The sequence below is a fragment of the Gamsiella multidivaricata genome (assembly GCF_025024155.1).
Source record: "Gamsiella multidivaricata strain RSA 2152 chromosome Unknown BC939scaffold_4, whole genome shotgun sequence".
NCBI classification, from domain to species: domain Eukaryota; kingdom Fungi; phylum Mortierellomycota; class Mortierellomycetes; order Mortierellales; family Mortierellaceae; genus Gamsiella; species Gamsiella multidivaricata.
Genome location: NW_026251712.1, coordinates 610,269 through 626,782, shown reverse-complemented (window position 1 = coordinate 626,782; position 16,514 = coordinate 610,269). Strand labels below are relative to the sequence as shown.

Below are 16,514 nucleotides of genomic sequence, written 5' to 3'. Positions count from 1 at the left end.
ACTCTATCGCGATAACCAAGTAGTATATATGTTTGGTGGCGTCGACGCGTCGTGTTTCAGGCGCGTTCCATGCTTTCGTGTTTTTTTCGTGTTTCGTGTTTATTGCTGCTGGTTATGGAGGTCTGTAATGAGTGGTAAATGCAACACAGCAGCACCGTGGATGATGCTATGTTCTTTATTCAGCACTAAACGGCTGGGTCTTCAAGAGAAAAAAATAAGTCCAAGATGAGAAGGAATCTTTTGACCCGTTTGCAAGTCCGGTCCGTAAAATCCTGGTCTTCTCGTGCCGCATCTCGTATCCCCATTGACTCTATTGGAATGATACCTCCGTGCTTCACTTTGATTCCCGGACATGCTTGAGACCTGAATGAATAGTTGGCTTGTCGATTGGCATCTCAGATAGATAGAGCATGCTTATGTTGTTGTCGCATCTGCGTTGCCGTCATGCTCTCTGCTACTTGCTTTTGTTTGTTGATAAAGATTAGAAAGAAGGCAGAGAAGCATTGCTGAAGTACCATTTTGCATAGCGGACGTTGTGCCTTGCACTGTACTTCGCTGCGGTACTCCCCATCTACACCAATCCTGTGCATGAATTGTTGGGATGATGGCTGCAGGCAATCCCCCAGTCAATCTTCTATCGCCACATTCTCACCTCTCCGATACCTCATCGTCATCTTTACCCTACATACAGACAACCCCTTTCTCAAAAGAGTTTCTCAAAGAGTCAACCGGAGAGGAGGATATTATCCCGTCTATCCATACCTCTTGCTCTTTTCCACACTTCCCATCCTGCATCTCCTTGATCTTCCCTCACGTACTCCTCCCCCCTTGTGTCCCGTCTGTACACCCCTGTCTAACTCGGAAGCAGAGTACCGCTTTTTCCTGTTTCTAGCGTGTTGTTGTTCTATCTCGCAACGTTGCAGACAAACGAAGGCAAACGAGGCACGGAACACCTCCAGCCAGCCATTCCTGTGAGCCTTCGCCCTTTCTACTCTCTTGCCCTGCCACTCCACTGACTCATCGCCTTTCTGTGTGATTCCCAGCTTCATTTCTCCTCATTCTCATTCAGCTCTCCTTATTCGTGGTAGCTTACAGATCCAACTCTTCTTCTTTCTTCACTCTTTCAACCCCTTCAACCTCCCCCCTCCCCCCTCCCCCCTCTCCCCCCCCCCCCCCATCCACCACAGCTAATTTCATTGCGGCTCCTTCGACTCGTTAGACATAACGGTCGATGAATCCCTTCACCACGAATGATATGGCTGCGCCCAACCCTCAATTGCACAGGCTCTCACACCTCTCGACTTCCACCATGGATGAAGACGTCCTTTCAGACTTCCATCGATGCAGTCTCTCTGGAACGGACTCTCTCTTAACCGATATCACCGAATACGAGCCAATAGAGAGAGGGGATTCATGTCCAAAATGGGCTGGGCTGACCGCAAGGAATCGGTTTAGTCAGAGCTATGACAAGAACCAAGATTGCTACAGCAGCCAGGAGGGAGAGGGAGACGCCGCCTTCAATGCGAACGAGCTGATGCCTGTACGTTCCACCATGCAGGCCCCAACAAGGCCTCCTGAGAGTGCCGCCAACCGACCATGCCGCGACGTTGAACACCTGGGCGTCAAGCAAACCGTGGAGGTCCTACAATCCATTCCAGGCTCACCACATTTGCAGCGCTCCTTCACATTCGATCGCGAACAGCTCGACGAGCCAGGGACGATCGTGGAAAGAGCGATTTCTGACAAGGAAAAGAAGAGCAAGATATCAACGCTGTTTGCAAGAGCGGCATCCAATGGAGATATAAGCAGGATCATCGAAATCCTCGACAACTTTCGGGATTGGGTCGATATTAACACACATGAAGAGGACGGATCAACCCCATTGATCTATGCAGCATGCTTTGGACAGACGGCAGTCGTATTCATGCTGTTGGATGCGGGTGCCCAGGTCGATGCTCGCGACAAGTTTGGATGGACTGCCCTCGTTTGGGCTACGAACAACAAGCACGAGGACATTGTTCGTTTGCTGCTCGACCATGGTGCCTCGCCTTCGGCGCAGACAGTCAAGGGACGTACGGTTGCGGATTTTTTGAGACATGATCCTAATGACACAACCAAGATTGCCCAGATCTTTCGGGAACCGACCACCACTCGCTCCAACTTTGCGAGTAAGAGTCCTTTCATGCGAGCGAACGCTGCGCTGATGAATCAGGATCAATTTTACCAAGAGATCATGACCGAGGACGAGCGTCAGCATCGATTGAACATGGGTTCCAGCCAAAATCTGGTCGACGATATGACGGAAAACGACAGGTTCCTGTCTGATCAGGTGCGCATCGTGCATGTTGTCTTAACGTAAAAAAAATTGCATGTCTTCAGGACGTACATTCAATGGGGATGTGCATGTGCATGCGTTGTCGTTGGTTTGGGAATAATGTGAGAGAAGACATAACGAGAGATAGTCAGGCGCGAGGTTTAACGACCAAACGAGGCAATTATCCCCTTTGCTCTAATCCTCAAGCGATCTATCAAGTTGACGACACTCCTTTCTAGCCGAGAAAAAAAACCGCTCCATTGTTGTCGTTAGTTTATTTTCTAACCCGCTTTTAACATTGGTATCCCAATTTATTTCTTTTAGGCGGATGACGACAACGAGTTCAACTGGGAGCTGTGCCTTCCGGACCAGATGTTCGTGTTTTCGAGCAGGGACATCCCGCACATCATCGAAACCGTGATCACCACCATTGAACCTGCACGATCAAGATCATACAAGCCTATCCCAGCCTATGTGCTCTTTCTGTCCGCGAGATTCGCACACAACTTCAGTACACCTGAACTACTGGAGGAGCTGCTTGAGGCGACTGTTACTGCCATCCGTTCTGTCACCAAGGTGGGATGCCGAACGAGGACAATAACCAGGCAAGGTTTAAGAAACAACGGACTGAACGTTTCTTGAATAATACTGTCCTTCTAGATCAAACCGGATGATATGGCATTGACCGCATACTGGATATCGAATACGAGCTCCTTTATTCATTTCCTTCGCAAGGATGCCGGGCTGCGTCATACATCGGAAGCGTATCAGGAGAAATTGGAAATGCTGTTGCAGGACATGGTGCATACGATTATTCAGGATGCAGAACGACGAATGGAGCAGATACTAGAGCCCGCTATGCTCGAGCACGACACCATCATGGGTTTGGATGAAGTCAGGTTTCAGTCCGTCTGGGCGTTCAACTTCTGGAGAGGTATTGGAAGCGGCGGCAGGACGAACAAGCGAGCCAGTGCACCACCCGTACCCTCTTCTCAATCGCGGTCTACGGAATCATTGAGACGGACATCTCTACAGGCCCAGCGGCCATCTTCGCCAACACAGAGAAGCATTACGCCGAGAACAGTGACCACGATGATGTCCTCGTTGCTGTTTGTGATGCAGATTTACGATGTCCATCCAGAGATCATCTATTATGTAATCGCGCAGCTCTTATATTACATCTCCTGTGAGGTCTTCAACCTTATGGTCGAGAACCGAAAGTTCCTGTCGCGCAGCAAGGCTCTTCAGACCCGACTGAACCTCTCTATCCTGGAAGATTGGCTTCGTAACAACCAGTTGCCCTCCCGACTCACCGATCAACTCGCAGCTTTGGTTCAGCTATTGCAGTTGTTACAAGTGCTTTCGCAGCAGAGCGATTTGACGACCTGGATCGAGACACGAAAAAAGGTCGAGTTGTTGAATCCAGCACAGGTCAAGCATGTTGTGAGTGCGTACCGCTACGAGGTTAAGGAGCAGAGACTGCCTGCTGAAGTCACCAAATATGTGCTACAAGTCGTTGCAGATACGGAGAAGGTCCGGCGACAGGAAGCAGAGGCTGCATCCTCTGGATCGGAGTCGTCGTCCAGAAGAGCCAGCAGCCAGATATCGGGCTCCCGCGCGGCTTCGATTTTTGAGGCGGAGGAGAATCGAATGGACAAGGCGAGGAGGACAAGGTCAGGATCGCGTAGTGGTGACAGTAATACTGAGCGGGACGAGGAAGATGCGGACCAAATGTCCTTGACGATGAACAGCAAGATTTGGAACCATTTCTTGATGCCGAAGAATCTTGCGGCCCGCGATGGAGGTATCGAGAGGGTATTTGTCCCGCAGATCCCGGAGGATGTCATGTCTCTCCTGGACAGCAAAACTTATTTTTGAGAAAAAAAAGATGCCGTTCGTCTTGTGAATATATCATTGTACATGTATACCAGCGTTTGTCATATCGTTTCAACAGCAACAACTCCTCTCACATTGTCCATTAAATACTACGTGATTTACTGTCAACTTGTTAATAATGTGGTTTGGTCATCGTGAAACTTGCGGTACAGATTGGTGGATGATGCAGTAAAGCAACAGCTCATATAATGAGAGTTTGAAGATGCCCCCGTCAGCTGTATCCTCAGCACTATCCATAGCAAAATACACGCTGCACTCCATTATTCATCACTTTTGCCGTCCCTTGATGTCCAGTGGCATCCTTGGGGCGCAAAAAAACATTTCTCGTCTATTCTCGTCTCGATTCACACCAGAAGACAAACTAAATACACGCCCTTCCCTCCCCTCCAACCATCTCACATAGACGCTAGTGCTTCGAAATCCCCTTTCAAAACAAGAATACACATCGGTTCGCCATTCATTTTCATTACCAGCCGTCAGTGCCGTCCCTCCATTTTATCGGGGTATATCGGCTAGAGATGGACTTGGCGTGCAACAAGGATACGTTTTGCATATCGTCTGGTACTTCATCAGAAAAGTCAAAGAAAACAGCAGCTCGTACCACCAATTTCAACCCACATGCAGAAACAAACATCCACTTATTGCTTCATACAAGTATTCACATTATATCATATCCTTATGCTGCCATTGAAATCGCTAGCTGGAGTCCTTTTTGATGATTGATACCAACTTGCGATAGTAGTAACAGACTATCATCAGCATCGAATCCTTTCCTTGCTCAACGCGGAGTCGCCGGTTAGAATTGGACTGTGCGCGGCTTTCGATTGGCCAAATGAGCACTTGCCCATTTTGTTGCAAAAATTAAAGTTCCCAGTGTTGGAATTATTCAGCCAATAGGAGCGTCGATGGCGTGATCGCGACAAAGATCTACGAATCGCGACCATATGCTACTGTATCCAGGGTGTTTGACACTTCTTTTACCTCTCTCTTTTGAATGCATCCTTCCCCCTCTTCCACTTTTCATTCACTCTCATCCTCTCTCCATCTTCTTCGGCCATGCAACATAACCGACCATGTTGTCTGATATCGTTCCCTTCCTTTTACTTTATACTTTATGCTTCACTTCACGCTGGTTAAAGACCTTCACCTTCAATACACTCCTCTTTCTTTTCATATCAAGATATACACTCACTCAACGTCTCCACATCTTATCCAAATCACCAATTCATCTTTGGACACGCAATTACGATTTTACCTTCAGTGGATACTGGATACTCATCGCAGGCTTGCCAGCGAGGCAAGTCGGATATTGGCTGGTCTAACTATGCACGGATTTATCGATTTTTATTTCCTTCCTCACGTGCAATATCTCACCTCACTCAATCCACATCACGTATGGCGTCTGGACACACAGAGATTTACAGTTTTCTTTGGAATATGGACTGGGGTAACACAACTTGCGTTTATTAGCTAATGTTTATCTATATTAGAGGAGGGATGGCAAGACTGGATAGGGGAGAGGAAGAAAAAAGTGAACAGGATGTACACTCTCATTGGTATACGAAAAGAGTTTGCAAAAAATGGGCGTAGAGAAGTGAGCAGAGAACAGAAAAGACCCACAGGAAGAGATAGTCCAGTCTGGAATTACAGGAAAATCTGCAGGGGAGATCAAGGAAACACACGAAGCTCAGCTGACACATTGACTTGGGCTTTTTTTTTGGTACGCAGTACGTGTGTACGTGGTCGCGGATCCCTCAACCCCAGCCCTACAATTATCCACAATTCCCACACCCGACCCGTCAACAAACACAGAGAAAAGAAAACAGTGCAGAGCCGGCGCAATTATGACAACAGGGAGCACCCTATTGAGTGTTTGTCAGGGAGCATTTCAAATACTCTGCAGATGGACAGGATTCGATCTTTTGGCCTTTTGAAGAGTAGAAGACACATTTTCCAGAGGAGCGGGCTTTAGAGGAGCGTTCATTGAAGGTCTTGCAGGTCTCATACGGAGGGGTGTAGAGGTGCAGCGAGACCGAACCCTGGGTCTTGAGTGGGTTGGCAACGGCATGGAGACCCAACTTGTCATGCATATACGCAACAGTGTCACGCTCGAGGAATGTCTCCTTCTTGACGTTCATGGCCATAGCCTTGGCCTTGCCTTCATCGTCGCTGTGGTCACTACCAACACCAGAATCGGCATTATCGGACTCGTTGATAACTTTCTCGGGCCAGTGATAGAGCGTTTCCTTGAGTTCGCCATCAAGGATCTTCATCAGGCAGTGGGAACCAGAATGATCATGGATGGCACTGGATGAGTCAAGGGGACGTGGACACAAATAAATGGACACATGCAGTAGGAGAGTGCATATGTTAGTTTGGGTCGGAATGCTGAGAGCTTTTTTTTTCTTTGTTATGAGCAAACACATGGTATGACCATGTACGATGCCGTGGGATGGTTTGATATTCTCTTAATGATTTACCTTCCGATAGTCTCTGGCCAGGCGAGGATCATCAGGTTGAACTTGCCATTGCCGTCGTCGACGAGGTTGCGGGTGTAGCGACCCTTATCAAAGAGGGCATACTTGGCCCAATCGTTCTTGTTCGAGGTGTAGTTGGCCATCAGCTTCTGGACTCGCTCAACATCGACGCCATCGCTATCAAGGCCATTGGCGCCCAATTCGATGTGCAGGAGACGGACGAGGTCGTCGAGGTCAGTGGGAACAGGCACAGGATCCTTCTGGAGGGCACTCACAGGAGTATCGACGGTAACATTATCACTCTTGGACAGGGCAGGACTCATAAGAGGAGCCAGCAGGGGACTAGTACAAGACATGGTGGAGCAGGTGTTGAGGAAGGTCATTGTGTAATGAGTTGATGCAGAATGAGTACAAGATGAGTTTGAAGTGAGATGGGGTGAGATGAGGTCAAGGTTAGGGGTGGGAGGAATGAATCCAGTGTCAATTGGTTTTTGTTGGGTAGAAGAGTATTGCAGCAGGGGAATGGAAGAGGAGTGCAGGAGGTGGAGCCGCGACAGATCTTTTATATCGTTTGGCAATGAGGAGGCCCCATGGAACTGTGCCGTATTAGGAGGGGAAGCGAAGGTAAGTGGACCTCATGCATGAAAGGACAATTCAACCAACCACGCAACAGTCAGTCATCAGTCCAAAAGACTTTCTATGCAGCAACCCAATAAAGAAAGCTGTTCAATTGAGTCAACCATTCTTTTAAAGTCCCATGGGAAAAACCAGAAGGAATCGCGCGTCTTTATTTCTTTAGTTCTTTAGCGCAGGTAACAGCATACAATAATTATAGTCATCATCACCTTTACGCCAAATGATGAGAGCTGAAATAGCATTAAAGGGCGCACAGAAACATGTAGAGGGAAAGGCAATGAAACTAGCCCTTCAAAGGTACTCATGGCCAGGAGTATTTCGGCAAGGTTATTTTCGATCCAAAGGAGTGAAATGAAGGACTAACGCCAGATCCATAAAAAAAAATCGCTACCGATCACCTGACTGTAGCACCGCATAGATCCCGATCAACCGCTGAATCTGAATCACACACATGAAACAAGCATGGCAACGAATACAGCATCAAGTAAAAACGGCCTCAAGCCGAATCAGGGGGCAGCGGCGCCAGCAGGCTCAGGAGGCTCGAAGCTAATGGAATCTAATCCACCCAGCACCCAGTTCACCAATGGGCTTTTGGTCGCCTCAGGAGCCGCCTTCCTGACTGGCATCTTTGGATCACTTTGGTATCAGGGTCGACAGGAGAGACGCAAGGGCATTAGTATGTGCCTGTTCCGCAACCTTCTCGTAGCAAAGAAGACATGCATTGGAACATTTATACGAAGGACGGTATCAACTCACAACCTATATCAACCATTTTGATGTTTTAAAATAGATCGAGTAGCGGTAGGAGCACCTGTGAATCCGGGCCTTCAATCACTAAGCGACCTCAAGAAAGCCGAGGCGCTTTTGAAGGAAGGAAGGATGCTTGGGGTAAAAGCATTTGCAATTGCAACGACGATGTGTCTTTCGGGAGCGGTGCTAGTCGTAGGGGCCACCCGGTGGGCGTTGGATGTTGAAACGGTATGGCGTCTTACCTCGCTCTATGTCAACGGCCATTTGTATTGCTGTTGTTACGGGCCCCACGCTGACTTTTTATTAATTCTGCAATTGTAGATACCCGAGTTTTCGTCAAAGATGCGAGAGCTGTTTCCGAAGCAAAAGACCAAGTTTGTGGATGCCGTCGTCGGTGCAGATCGATCAGTATTTGGAAACCCTTCTGGATCTAGATCTGGATCTGGACCGTCCACAGAAGGGCCATCATCAGCGTCAGATGCAGCATTAGGATTAGAGGAGAAGGACTTGGACCATGAAGATGATAGCAACATTCTGGGACGTCTGGAGCGAGAATTGCGGAGGCTGGAGCAGGATGAGGAGAGCACAGCACCCCGGACATCACCATCATCAACAACAGTAACAACAGCGTCTACATTGAAATAAAGAAAGAGAGGTCATTCATGTTATCCAGCGCAGCGAGATGTGTGTCGACAGCAAAGTACAGAGATCTTGTGCTTTGCCCTGGATCTCCAGGAAACTCAAAAGTGGTGACCCACTTTGATTTCGGTCCGAATCAAGCCACTCTCCGAGAAAAACGGTTTCAAAGTGCGGGGGAACTGCATCGCACTCTGGCATCAACCTCAGCTCCGTTTCTTTCATTCCTTCCTTCCTCTTCTTCTTCTTCTTCTTCTCCTTCTTCGATTCTGTCATTCTCCCTCAACTTTTCACTCTCTACAACAAATACAATTCGAAACAATGGCTTTCTCCGGAGCATTGACCCTTTCAGACCTGAACGATTTCATTTCACCCTCGCAGGCATGCATCAAGCCAGTCGAGGTCGCCAAGACCTCGGACACTCAGGTGCGCCAACGGCTCTTGCTCTTTTCTTCAGCTCTCCCTCGTATGCGCAGCAGTATCATTGACGACGGCTGTTTTTTTTACGTTTGCTATCTATGGCCACCTTGTCCGCCTTATTTTATAGTTATGACTAATCAACCCAAATGCCATTTGAACTATAGGGATCAATCAAGGTTGACAACAGTGGATCTTACTACGAGGTTTCGCAAGATGGCTCAGAGACCAAGCTGGAAACAGCCACTATCAGCCTGAACGACTGTCTCGCCTGCAGGTACGCTGTTGCTGATGTACTCGCTTGATCTGCTAAAGCAGGGATTGATCACCTTGGAGAGCACAAAAGCTTCATTGACTAATCCTTCATGTGCGTTATTTACAACTTTAGTGGATGCATTACCTCGGCAGAGAGTGTTTTGGTGACATTACAGTCGCAGGAAGAATTGTATAGTATCCTGAAGCAGAATAAGATCGCCGTTGAGGTACGGAGAACGACAGGGATGACTCTTGGAAATGGGTATCAATGGCTACGCCCGAGATCCACCGGTATCTAACATTTCCCCGAATTTCCTTTTGTACAACCCGAAAATGTTTTTACAGACAAACGACCCAAGCACACATCGTACGGTTGTCATCTCCATTTCTCCGCAGACACGAGCCTCGTTTGCGGCCAAATACAACCAAACCCCACTGCAGGTCGCTCGGAAACTGACCTGGTTCTTCAAAAACCTGGGTGTGCATTCGGTCTTTGACACCTCATTCTCCAGAGACCTCTCCTTGCTTGAAACTGGGCGGGAATTTGTGGAGAGGTACAAAAAGGCAATCGAGAAGGGCGTTATCAAGGCACCAAACATGGACGGATCTGCTCCATCAGGGGGCGGCATGGATGTTGATACTCAGGAGCCAGCAGCCACCACTAAAGCGCCAAGAAAGAGGATTGTGAAGCGCGGAGCAGCAGGAGCAGCAGATGAGCCAGCCGTGGCAGTGGAAACAGAGAGCGCTATACCCATGCTTGCGTCTGCCTGTCCAGGTATGCCACGCTACTGCCATATTTTATCACTCGGATTTTGAAAGACAGTGAATGTGCTGAATCGAGCACTGACAATGCGGTGATTTGATCTCTTCCGTAGGTTGGATTTGTTATGCAGAAAAGACACATGGATACATGCTTCCATACATCAGCGAAACTAAATCTCCTCAACAGATCATGGGCTCCATGGTGAAGGACCATTTCGGATCACAGCTCGGATTGAAGTATGTACCAGCAGGAGCCATCGGCATTCAAAATATTGATAGATGTCTTTGTCGTGAAGGTTGTTTACTCATTCTTGGTTATTTATCATTTTCTTCAGACCTGATCAGATATACCATGTCTGCGTGATGCCCTGCTACGACAAAAAACTGGAGGCGTCCCGCTCAGATTTCTACTCTGATCTCTACAAGACTCGTGATGTCGACTGCGTGATTACCTCAACAGAGGTTGAAAAAATGTTTGCAGAGCAAGGACAGACGGACATGGGTGCCTTTGGAGAAATGAGCCTGGATATCGGCTACAACTCTGTGATCAAAGATCCTACCACAGGCGTGGATCAGGTATTGATTGGTGCCAGTGGAAATGCCTCAGGAGGATTCCTCGAGTACGTGATGCAGTTCGCCGCACGGGAGCTGTTTGGAGTTAACGGCATCGATGTCGACAGTGGCGTGGGTGTGGAGGTCAAGACTGTGAGGAACGCGGATTTCAGAGAGGTAACTCTTGAGATACCTGGGACGGGTGAGGTACTGCTCAAGTTTGCGGCAGCCTATGGATTCAGAAACATTCAGAATCTGGTCCGTAAGGTCAAGACTGGCAAATCGCCGTACCATTTTGTGGAGGTCATGGCATGTCCATCAGGATGTATCAATGGCGGTGGGCAGCTGAAGCCTCATGGAGACAATTATGCAACTGTTCCGTTGAAGGACTGGATTGTGCAGGTCGATCAGCAATACCGCAATGGCGTTCTGGCCAGGAAACCAGAAGAGAACCCTCTGTTGGGGCAGCTTTATGTGGAATGGCTTGGGGGCGTCGGTACGTCTAAGGCCAAGCAGCAGCTTCGGACAGGGTACCATGCGGTCGAACAGAATCTTGTTAATCCCTTGGCTGTCAAGTGGTAGTTTGATCTTTTTTGTGTTCTCGCTATACATGTATTTTACGTATTTTACCATTCATCATAGACCAAGCCAATAATAAAAGCTGATTGACATTCATAGATGAAGAAGTGTTTCGGAATGCTGTGTTTGGGCTGTCATCTACTTTTCAAGGGCCCGTCCCTGACATGCACAGTACCCATGAGCCGGGTCATCTTAGGCCAACGCGACCGTTGATCGTGCGGTCATTGGTTGGCAGATCACCCTGTTTCACTCTAATACCCCCCTGAGTTTTATTCTTTTTTTTTTTTTTCATTGTTCAGCACACCCCTTCGCGGTCAGGCTCCAGGAAGGACAGCATTGGCCTCCCATCTCGACACTTTTACACGTCGCTTCTGAAGGTACTTTCTAGCAATTAGAGACGCGTAGCCCAAGTACAGCGAATCTTGTCGAGGTATTCATGTTGTTTCTTTTTTCTTTCTTTCTTTTTTTTTTTTTTTTTTTTTTTTTTTTCATTGCGAGCTCAACATCTTGGTCGATCTGAGGACACACGAATCTCATGGGGAGATTGAGACTGGGTCTCGAGAACATGGGCCATAAGGAGTGTGCTGGCACGGAAACAGAGCTGTTTAAAGCCCATAGAGAGAGGGCACTGCATATCGATGTTGATATTCGTTTGTGTTGATCTCCAGATACTCGATAGCTTTGACACATCATTTAACGATATCGTATTCTGAAGGCACATGCGGCGCGTTGACTAGATGCCTGTTCAATACTTCTGCGTATTATGATATTGTCCGCGTGAGGGTAGATTGGGAAGTATTCTGTTCGCCCTCTGTTCATGGACCATGGGCATCGACTACGATCTGAAATGGAATACTAGCATGGGCTACTCTTTCATTCATGCATCCTTTCCTTATTGATTAATTTAACTATGAAAAAAAATTGATCCAGGTACTCCGAGAACTCGGGATCCTTATCCGAAGCCTTTAGCTCCTCCTGCACCGCCTCAACCACCATTGGCTCGTCCATGATCAAGTGAATGCCGTCAGGATGTGGTCGTAGTCTGCACAAGGCCTTGTCCACAAAGTCGGACTGCTGGTGGCTCGAGAACGATATTTTGACATCTTGGAGATGATAGGCCAAGACCATTCGACAGAGAAGCCGAGCTGCCTCGCCTGTTTTGTCGCTCTCGAGAATAGTGTGTATCCCATTCCGAAGCCCACTCATCACATGCTCAATCGTGTAGTTAATGGCGTTATCCAGAGTAGCTTGTTTGGAGTCCTGGATAAAGCCGGTAGCGACGAGGCGGTTGACGATATTAATGGAAAAGCGGGCTCGTCCTGATAGCTTGCGACACTTGGCAGACGGGATATCACAGCCCGACATGTCGACCAGATCCGAGAGCACCTTGTTCACATCATCTTCATCGAACCGGGGGAAATCCGTTATTTTTGTGAAGTTGGTGAGTTTGCCAACAGCGGAGTACACATGGTCGGCATCCTGTAAGGAGAGAGCTGTGCCAAGTATCACCAGCGTACGAGGCTTGTTCGAATGGGGAGACTGAGGATGACAATGGGGAAGAGGAGGAGGATAGCGATGAGGAGGAGGATAGCGATGAGGAGTGGCTGTACGTTTCCTCATCAAACTGCGTTTTCGACGAAACCCTTGGTAGCTCTCCTATGGACCCTGCCTCTTCAGCCTTTTACTCTTCGACTCTAACAGACTAGGTGGTGAGTGTGGCAAATTTGAGGGTGTTTTTCGTCCACGAAGGACTATAAAAGGTCATGTAGTACTGTGCAGTACGAAAGGATGGTACCATGGTCAAAGGTGAATTCTTCTTTGGAGCTCACAGCTCATTTGTTCGGGCGATGCAACAGCAAGCTTCCCAAAAGCGGAAGAATGTCTCCTCGTGGACCAAACCTGCACCCCCCTGGACCCTGGTATGGGCCGGTCCTTTGGAAATAGAAAGCGGACCCGCACTCCCCTTGTACCATGTTTGGGCAAAATAAAACGGTCCGTTCCAACTTTGTTCGAGAAAAATGATCCGTTCCCCGATTCCTTTTGTCCGGAGTAGAAAGAAAAATAGAAAAAAAAGCCCATGTCTGCTTTGCACCTTTTTGCAACTCCCTCATCTGCTGACCTGCTCTAGACTACTTATCATGCGCGACAAGTATGTGTGGTCTACAGCCTCGGCGAAAGGATTAATGGCGCAACGAACTACCAGCGCGCCAAGAAAGGATATATTTAGCGGATACCTCTCGTCATAGATATCGACCTTGCGATCCCGATGCCCTTGTGTATGTATGCGTGTATGCATGACCCCCCTATTTTTGTTTTTTTTTTGGAGATGATGGAGAACCAAATGTTGCTTCGCTAACCTGCAATGTCCTTGTCATTCATGTTCATTTTCGGACTCCTTCCTGTGCGCAAGGATTCTTTTGTCTGGTCTATTGAACAAGGAAGATCTTGCGTTGCTATTTTTGGGATGAAGGGTCCATGAACGAAAAAAAAAAAAAAAAAAAAAAAAAAAAAAAAGACGAAGGAGATGGACAGAGTTACCCGGAAAGGCTTGAGATCTAGGTCCCAAGGTCCATGTCCGATCGAGGGTGCGAAACTCTGAAAAAAATGTGCTCACTGACTTGGATCGTCATTTATCGACGCTCGTGCCGCCTGGCCTGCTTTTACCAGGTAGAGAACTTTAGAGAGCCCGTTTACGAGATAGACATAGTTGAAATTCCACTGAAAGATTATCATCTCCCAACTCTCAATAGACTCTATGTTGGATCCATTCAACATACCATTGTTTGTGAGAGAAAGCTTCACATTGCAATGACAAGAAAGCATTGTGTGACGATACTGCGTTTGATTATTATGATGGTACTATGCGTAGTGGGAGACGACCGTTCGATGTAGATGCTTAGTCGTTTGGATAGAACAAGAAACATCGCATAAAAGAGGTTCTGGAACCGTCAGGTACCCGTTCAGCGCCCTCGTCCTATTTATTTTGTCCTAGCGGCTATGCTCGATGGAAGTGGATCTGTTTCTTATTTTTTTTTTTTTTTGCATCGCCATGAATCATGCATGGGCAGTTTGAATGCCTGTGCATATCCTGCATGGACTTTATTTTTGTCGACACAGGGTCCTATGTCGTTCCCTTTTCATTCCATGATTACATTCTTTGTTCATAAGAACCGGAGTGCGAGCGAGACCGCTCAGCTGAGGTGAGAAATCATTTGATCCCCTCCCCCTTCTACTACTCTCGGATAACGGCTGTTGGGGGGGGAAGATGGGCCCACTCGAGGCCGGTCCTGCTGCACGCACGCTGGGTACGGAATACACCTCATAAGTCTGGTGTAGACTATCACCTGGGCCGAGGTGCCTGATCGATGCAGGGCACGAAAAAGAGTGCATAAGCACATTGTTTACTAGCACCTTGGCGCAGAGCGATAGCGCAAAGAAGTAAAACAAATTAGGGCATCATGTCATATCTTCTCATCATGATTGCCGACAGCCAACGACCTACCAGCGGACAAAAAAAGTACATGAACAGTACATTGGAGTTTAAACCCGCCAACAAAATAAAAAAGGGAAGTTGCAATCTAATTTTAATTTAGTCGTTGACGAATAGTGTAAAACAAATCAGGCGGCTAGAAGGGAAGGACTCGGAGTCCGACGTATGGGTGAAGTTCTTCCCTTTTTTGTGTATTCATCGATTGAATACAAAAAAAAAAAAAAAATTACCTAGTTTCGCCCCTGGATGATGAGGATGTTTGAGATGGAGCTAGTTCCCTGGTCCTCTTCTTGAGTATAAATATGTCGGTAGAAAACGCTCCTCCCCCCCCCACTCCTCTTCCTATCTCGTTTCCGTATTTCTCTGCCTCATCCTCATCCGCTACCTCTCTTTTCTCTCCACTCACAAATACATCACACTCACACTCACACTTACACACACACACACACATAGCAATAATGCATTGGAACACTGCCCTCTTCCTTGTCGCTGCCATCGCAGCCCCAGCTCTGGCCCTTGAGGAGCCCAGCAACTGCGTTGTTCCCGCAACACGCAACAACTGGACCTCGATCACGGACGAAAACAACTTCTGCACGATGCTCTCGCCCAAGGGTTCCCAGAACGTTGCCCCCGATGAGGCCTGTGCGACCTCCTACTGTTTCGGCAAGGGTACCACCAACCCCCTGAAGCAGGAGGAATCAAGCGTTAATAATCCAGCCATGCCCGAGGGCCTCATCCTTTCCTCACACCTGTCCACAGGCCGTAATGAGAGCGGCACCGCTGGTTCTGGATGGGTTCAGATTACGGGATGCATGAACGGAGCCGTCTGGGGTCTGAATGCGACGGATGACGGTGGTCAGATGGATTCACATGGATGGCGTTATAGCTGTATTGGGTATAACAAGTTTGTCTCGTTGCTCGAGCCATCATCCAATACTTACTGCATCCGGTGCTGCAAAGGAACCAAAGATGATACCGAACGCGATTGCATTACCAGTAGGTGATCATGGATTGTTTGCATTGGTACACTCATTCAACCTTTTCTACTCCGTCCCCCTCCCCCTGAATTCAGCTAACATATTTTTTTTAAACCCATCTGCCCTATCAACAGACAAGTCCGATAAAGGCTGCTGGAATCTTATTCCTGGTGATTACAGCATGAAGGACGGTAGCGTTTGCCCACTTCCCAATAGCACCTCCCTCCCTACCGTGTCCGGCACTGTCTCAGCTACTGCTACTGGTTCCCCCACCGTGTCTGCTCCTAGCAGTGGATCTACCAGTACCGGTGCTGTTACCTCTCCCACCAACAAGCCCAGCGCTGCTGCCCATTCGTACATCTCCTGGGAGATCATGGCCACGGTCGTCGCCGGTGCCATCGGTATTGTCGCCGCCTTCTAAATAGATACTTGCATCCAACCAACTTGTAAAGTCCACCACTATTCTAATAAACTATTGATTAAAGTAAAAAAAAAAAAAAGTGCATATGTAATAATGAGAAGAAAAGAGCGTGCTTCAGTAGGTAGCCTTTACTAGCACAACATCGGAAATTGACATATTACCGGGGATTGGATGCGAAAAGACTTTTCGGCCCTTTTTTACGTGCATTAGCTCACTTTTTTTTTTTACCCCTGGTGGGAACGGTGGAGGGTGGGCTCAGAGGAGTGAGTTTCCACCGTTTCAGACAAATCTTGTTGAGATGACCTTTGCTTATGTCCGCTTGAGGAACGTGGGGCGTGCGGACAAAATTGTA

At 47.9% G+C, this 16,514-nt stretch overlaps 8 protein-coding genes across 8 annotated transcripts; 6 read left to right on the top strand and 2 right to left on the bottom strand.

Annotated features, from left to right (window-relative positions):
• The first annotated feature begins 514 nt into the window (after positions 1-514).
• BC939DRAFT_189366 (uncharacterized protein) lies at positions 515-2,786 on the top strand. The gene is made up of 3 exons (XM_051550513.1): positions 515-971; positions 1,285-2,355; positions 2,639-2,786. Exons 1-3 carry the CDS (start codon positions 589-591, stop codon positions 2,733-2,735), a joined length of 1,551 nt encoding a protein of 516 aa, XP_051417031.1. The 5' UTR covers positions 515-588; the 3' UTR covers positions 2,736-2,786.
• Positions 2,348-4,440, top strand: BC939DRAFT_437379 (DIL domain-containing protein). Its single transcript, XM_051553693.1, has 2 exons — positions 2,348-2,890; positions 2,975-4,440. Exons 1-2 carry the CDS (start codon positions 2,687-2,689, stop codon positions 4,190-4,192), a joined length of 1,422 nt encoding a protein of 473 aa, XP_051417030.1. The 5' UTR covers positions 2,348-2,686; the 3' UTR covers positions 4,193-4,440.
• A 753-nt stretch (positions 4,441-5,193) lies between these two features.
• On the top strand, positions 5,194-5,936 carry BC939DRAFT_188705 (uncharacterized protein). Its single transcript, XM_051550509.1, has 2 exons — positions 5,194-5,507; positions 5,701-5,936. The coding sequence occupies exons 1-2, from the start codon at positions 5,284-5,286 to the stop codon at positions 5,798-5,800; spliced, it is 324 nt and encodes a 107-aa protein (XP_051417029.1). The 5' UTR covers positions 5,194-5,283; the 3' UTR covers positions 5,801-5,936.
• A 190-nt stretch (positions 5,937-6,126) lies between these two features.
• On the bottom strand, positions 6,127-6,920 carry BC939DRAFT_390154 (cysteine dioxygenase type I; the record flags this gene model as incomplete). Its single annotated transcript, XM_051551902.1, has 2 exons — positions 6,127-6,517; positions 6,691-6,920. Coding segments are annotated over 2 exons (621 nt in total), but the record flags the coding sequence as incomplete, so codon positions are not given.
• Positions 6,921-7,668: 748 nt separating this feature from the next.
• BC939DRAFT_188649 (uncharacterized protein) lies at positions 7,669-8,874 on the top strand. Its single transcript, XM_051550508.1, has 3 exons — positions 7,669-7,999; positions 8,114-8,301; positions 8,395-8,874. The coding sequence occupies exons 1-3, from the start codon at positions 7,786-7,788 to the stop codon at positions 8,716-8,718; spliced, it is 726 nt and encodes a 241-aa protein (XP_051417027.1). The 5' UTR covers positions 7,669-7,785; the 3' UTR covers positions 8,719-8,874.
• A 76-nt stretch (positions 8,875-8,950) lies between these two features.
• Positions 8,951-11,494, top strand: BC939DRAFT_437371 (cytosolic Fe-S cluster assembly factor NARFL-like protein). The gene is made up of 6 exons (XM_051553692.1): positions 8,951-9,135; positions 9,294-9,403; positions 9,515-9,608; positions 9,727-10,156; positions 10,257-10,380; positions 10,479-11,494. The coding sequence occupies exons 1-6, from the start codon at positions 9,031-9,033 to the stop codon at positions 11,275-11,277; spliced, it is 1,662 nt and encodes a 553-aa protein (XP_051417026.1). The 5' UTR covers positions 8,951-9,030; the 3' UTR covers positions 11,278-11,494.
• Positions 11,495-12,013: 519 nt separating this feature from the next.
• On the bottom strand, positions 12,014-13,783 carry BC939DRAFT_437369 (uncharacterized protein). Its single transcript, XM_051553691.1, has 2 exons — positions 13,632-13,783; positions 12,014-12,813 (listed from the first exon to the last, which is right to left on the bottom strand). Exons 1-2 carry the CDS (start codon positions 13,647-13,649, stop codon positions 12,148-12,150), a joined length of 684 nt encoding a protein of 227 aa, XP_051417025.1. The 5' UTR covers positions 13,650-13,783; the 3' UTR covers positions 12,014-12,147.
• Positions 13,784-15,026: 1,243 nt separating this feature from the next.
• BC939DRAFT_437362 (uncharacterized protein) lies at positions 15,027-16,226 on the top strand. Its single transcript, XM_051553690.1, has 2 exons — positions 15,027-15,760; positions 15,876-16,226. The coding sequence occupies exons 1-2, from the start codon at positions 15,067-15,069 to the stop codon at positions 16,160-16,162; spliced, it is 981 nt and encodes a 326-aa protein (XP_051417024.1). The 5' UTR covers positions 15,027-15,066; the 3' UTR covers positions 16,163-16,226.
• Positions 16,227-16,514: the final 288 nt, after the last annotated feature.

Excerpts from the sequence above, each read along its gene's own strand:
- BC939DRAFT_189366 (XM_051550513.1), top strand. The coding sequence starts at position 589 with ATGAATTGTTGGGATGATGGCTGCAGGCAATCCCCCAGTCAATCTTCT. Across the intron at positions 972-1,284 it reads ACCTCCAGCCAGCCATTCCT|GCTCTCACACCTCTCGACTT; the intron begins GTGAGCCTTCGC and ends TCAATTGCACAG. Across the intron at positions 2,356-2,638 it reads ATCGTGCATGTTGTCTTAAC|GCGGATGACGACAACGAGTT; the intron begins GTAAAAAAAATT and ends TATTTCTTTTAG.
- BC939DRAFT_437379 (XM_051553693.1), top strand. The coding sequence starts at position 2,687 with ATGTTCGTGTTTTCGAGCAGGGACATCCCGCACATCATCGAAACCGTG. Across the intron at positions 2,891-2,974 it reads CCATCCGTTCTGTCACCAAG|ATCAAACCGGATGATATGGC; the intron begins GTGGGATGCCGA and ends CTGTCCTTCTAG.
- BC939DRAFT_188705 (XM_051550509.1), top strand. The coding sequence starts at position 5,284 with ATGTTGTCTGATATCGTTCCCTTCCTTTTACTTTATACTTTATGCTTC. Across the intron at positions 5,508-5,700 it reads ATCGCAGGCTTGCCAGCGAG|AGGAGGGATGGCAAGACTGG; the intron begins GCAAGTCGGATA and ends TATCTATATTAG.
- BC939DRAFT_188649 (XM_051550508.1), top strand. The coding sequence starts at position 7,786 with ATGGCAACGAATACAGCATCAAGTAAAAACGGCCTCAAGCCGAATCAG. Across the intron at positions 8,000-8,113 it reads GGAGAGACGCAAGGGCATTA|ATCGAGTAGCGGTAGGAGCA; the intron begins GTATGTGCCTGT and ends GTTTTAAAATAG. Across the intron at positions 8,302-8,394 it reads GGGCGTTGGATGTTGAAACG|ATACCCGAGTTTTCGTCAAA; the intron begins GTATGGCGTCTT and ends CTGCAATTGTAG.
- BC939DRAFT_437371 (XM_051553692.1), top strand. The coding sequence starts at position 9,031 with ATGGCTTTCTCCGGAGCATTGACCCTTTCAGACCTGAACGATTTCATT. Across the intron at positions 9,136-9,293 it reads CCAAGACCTCGGACACTCAG|GGATCAATCAAGGTTGACAA; the intron begins GTGCGCCAACGG and ends TTTGAACTATAG. Across the intron at positions 9,609-9,726 it reads AGAATAAGATCGCCGTTGAG|ACAAACGACCCAAGCACACA; the intron begins GTACGGAGAACG and ends ATGTTTTTACAG.
- BC939DRAFT_437362 (XM_051553690.1), top strand. The coding sequence starts at position 15,067 with ATGTCGGTAGAAAACGCTCCTCCCCCCCCCACTCCTCTTCCTATCTCG. Across the intron at positions 15,761-15,875 it reads CGAACGCGATTGCATTACCA|ACAAGTCCGATAAAGGCTGC; the intron begins GTAGGTGATCAT and ends CCCTATCAACAG.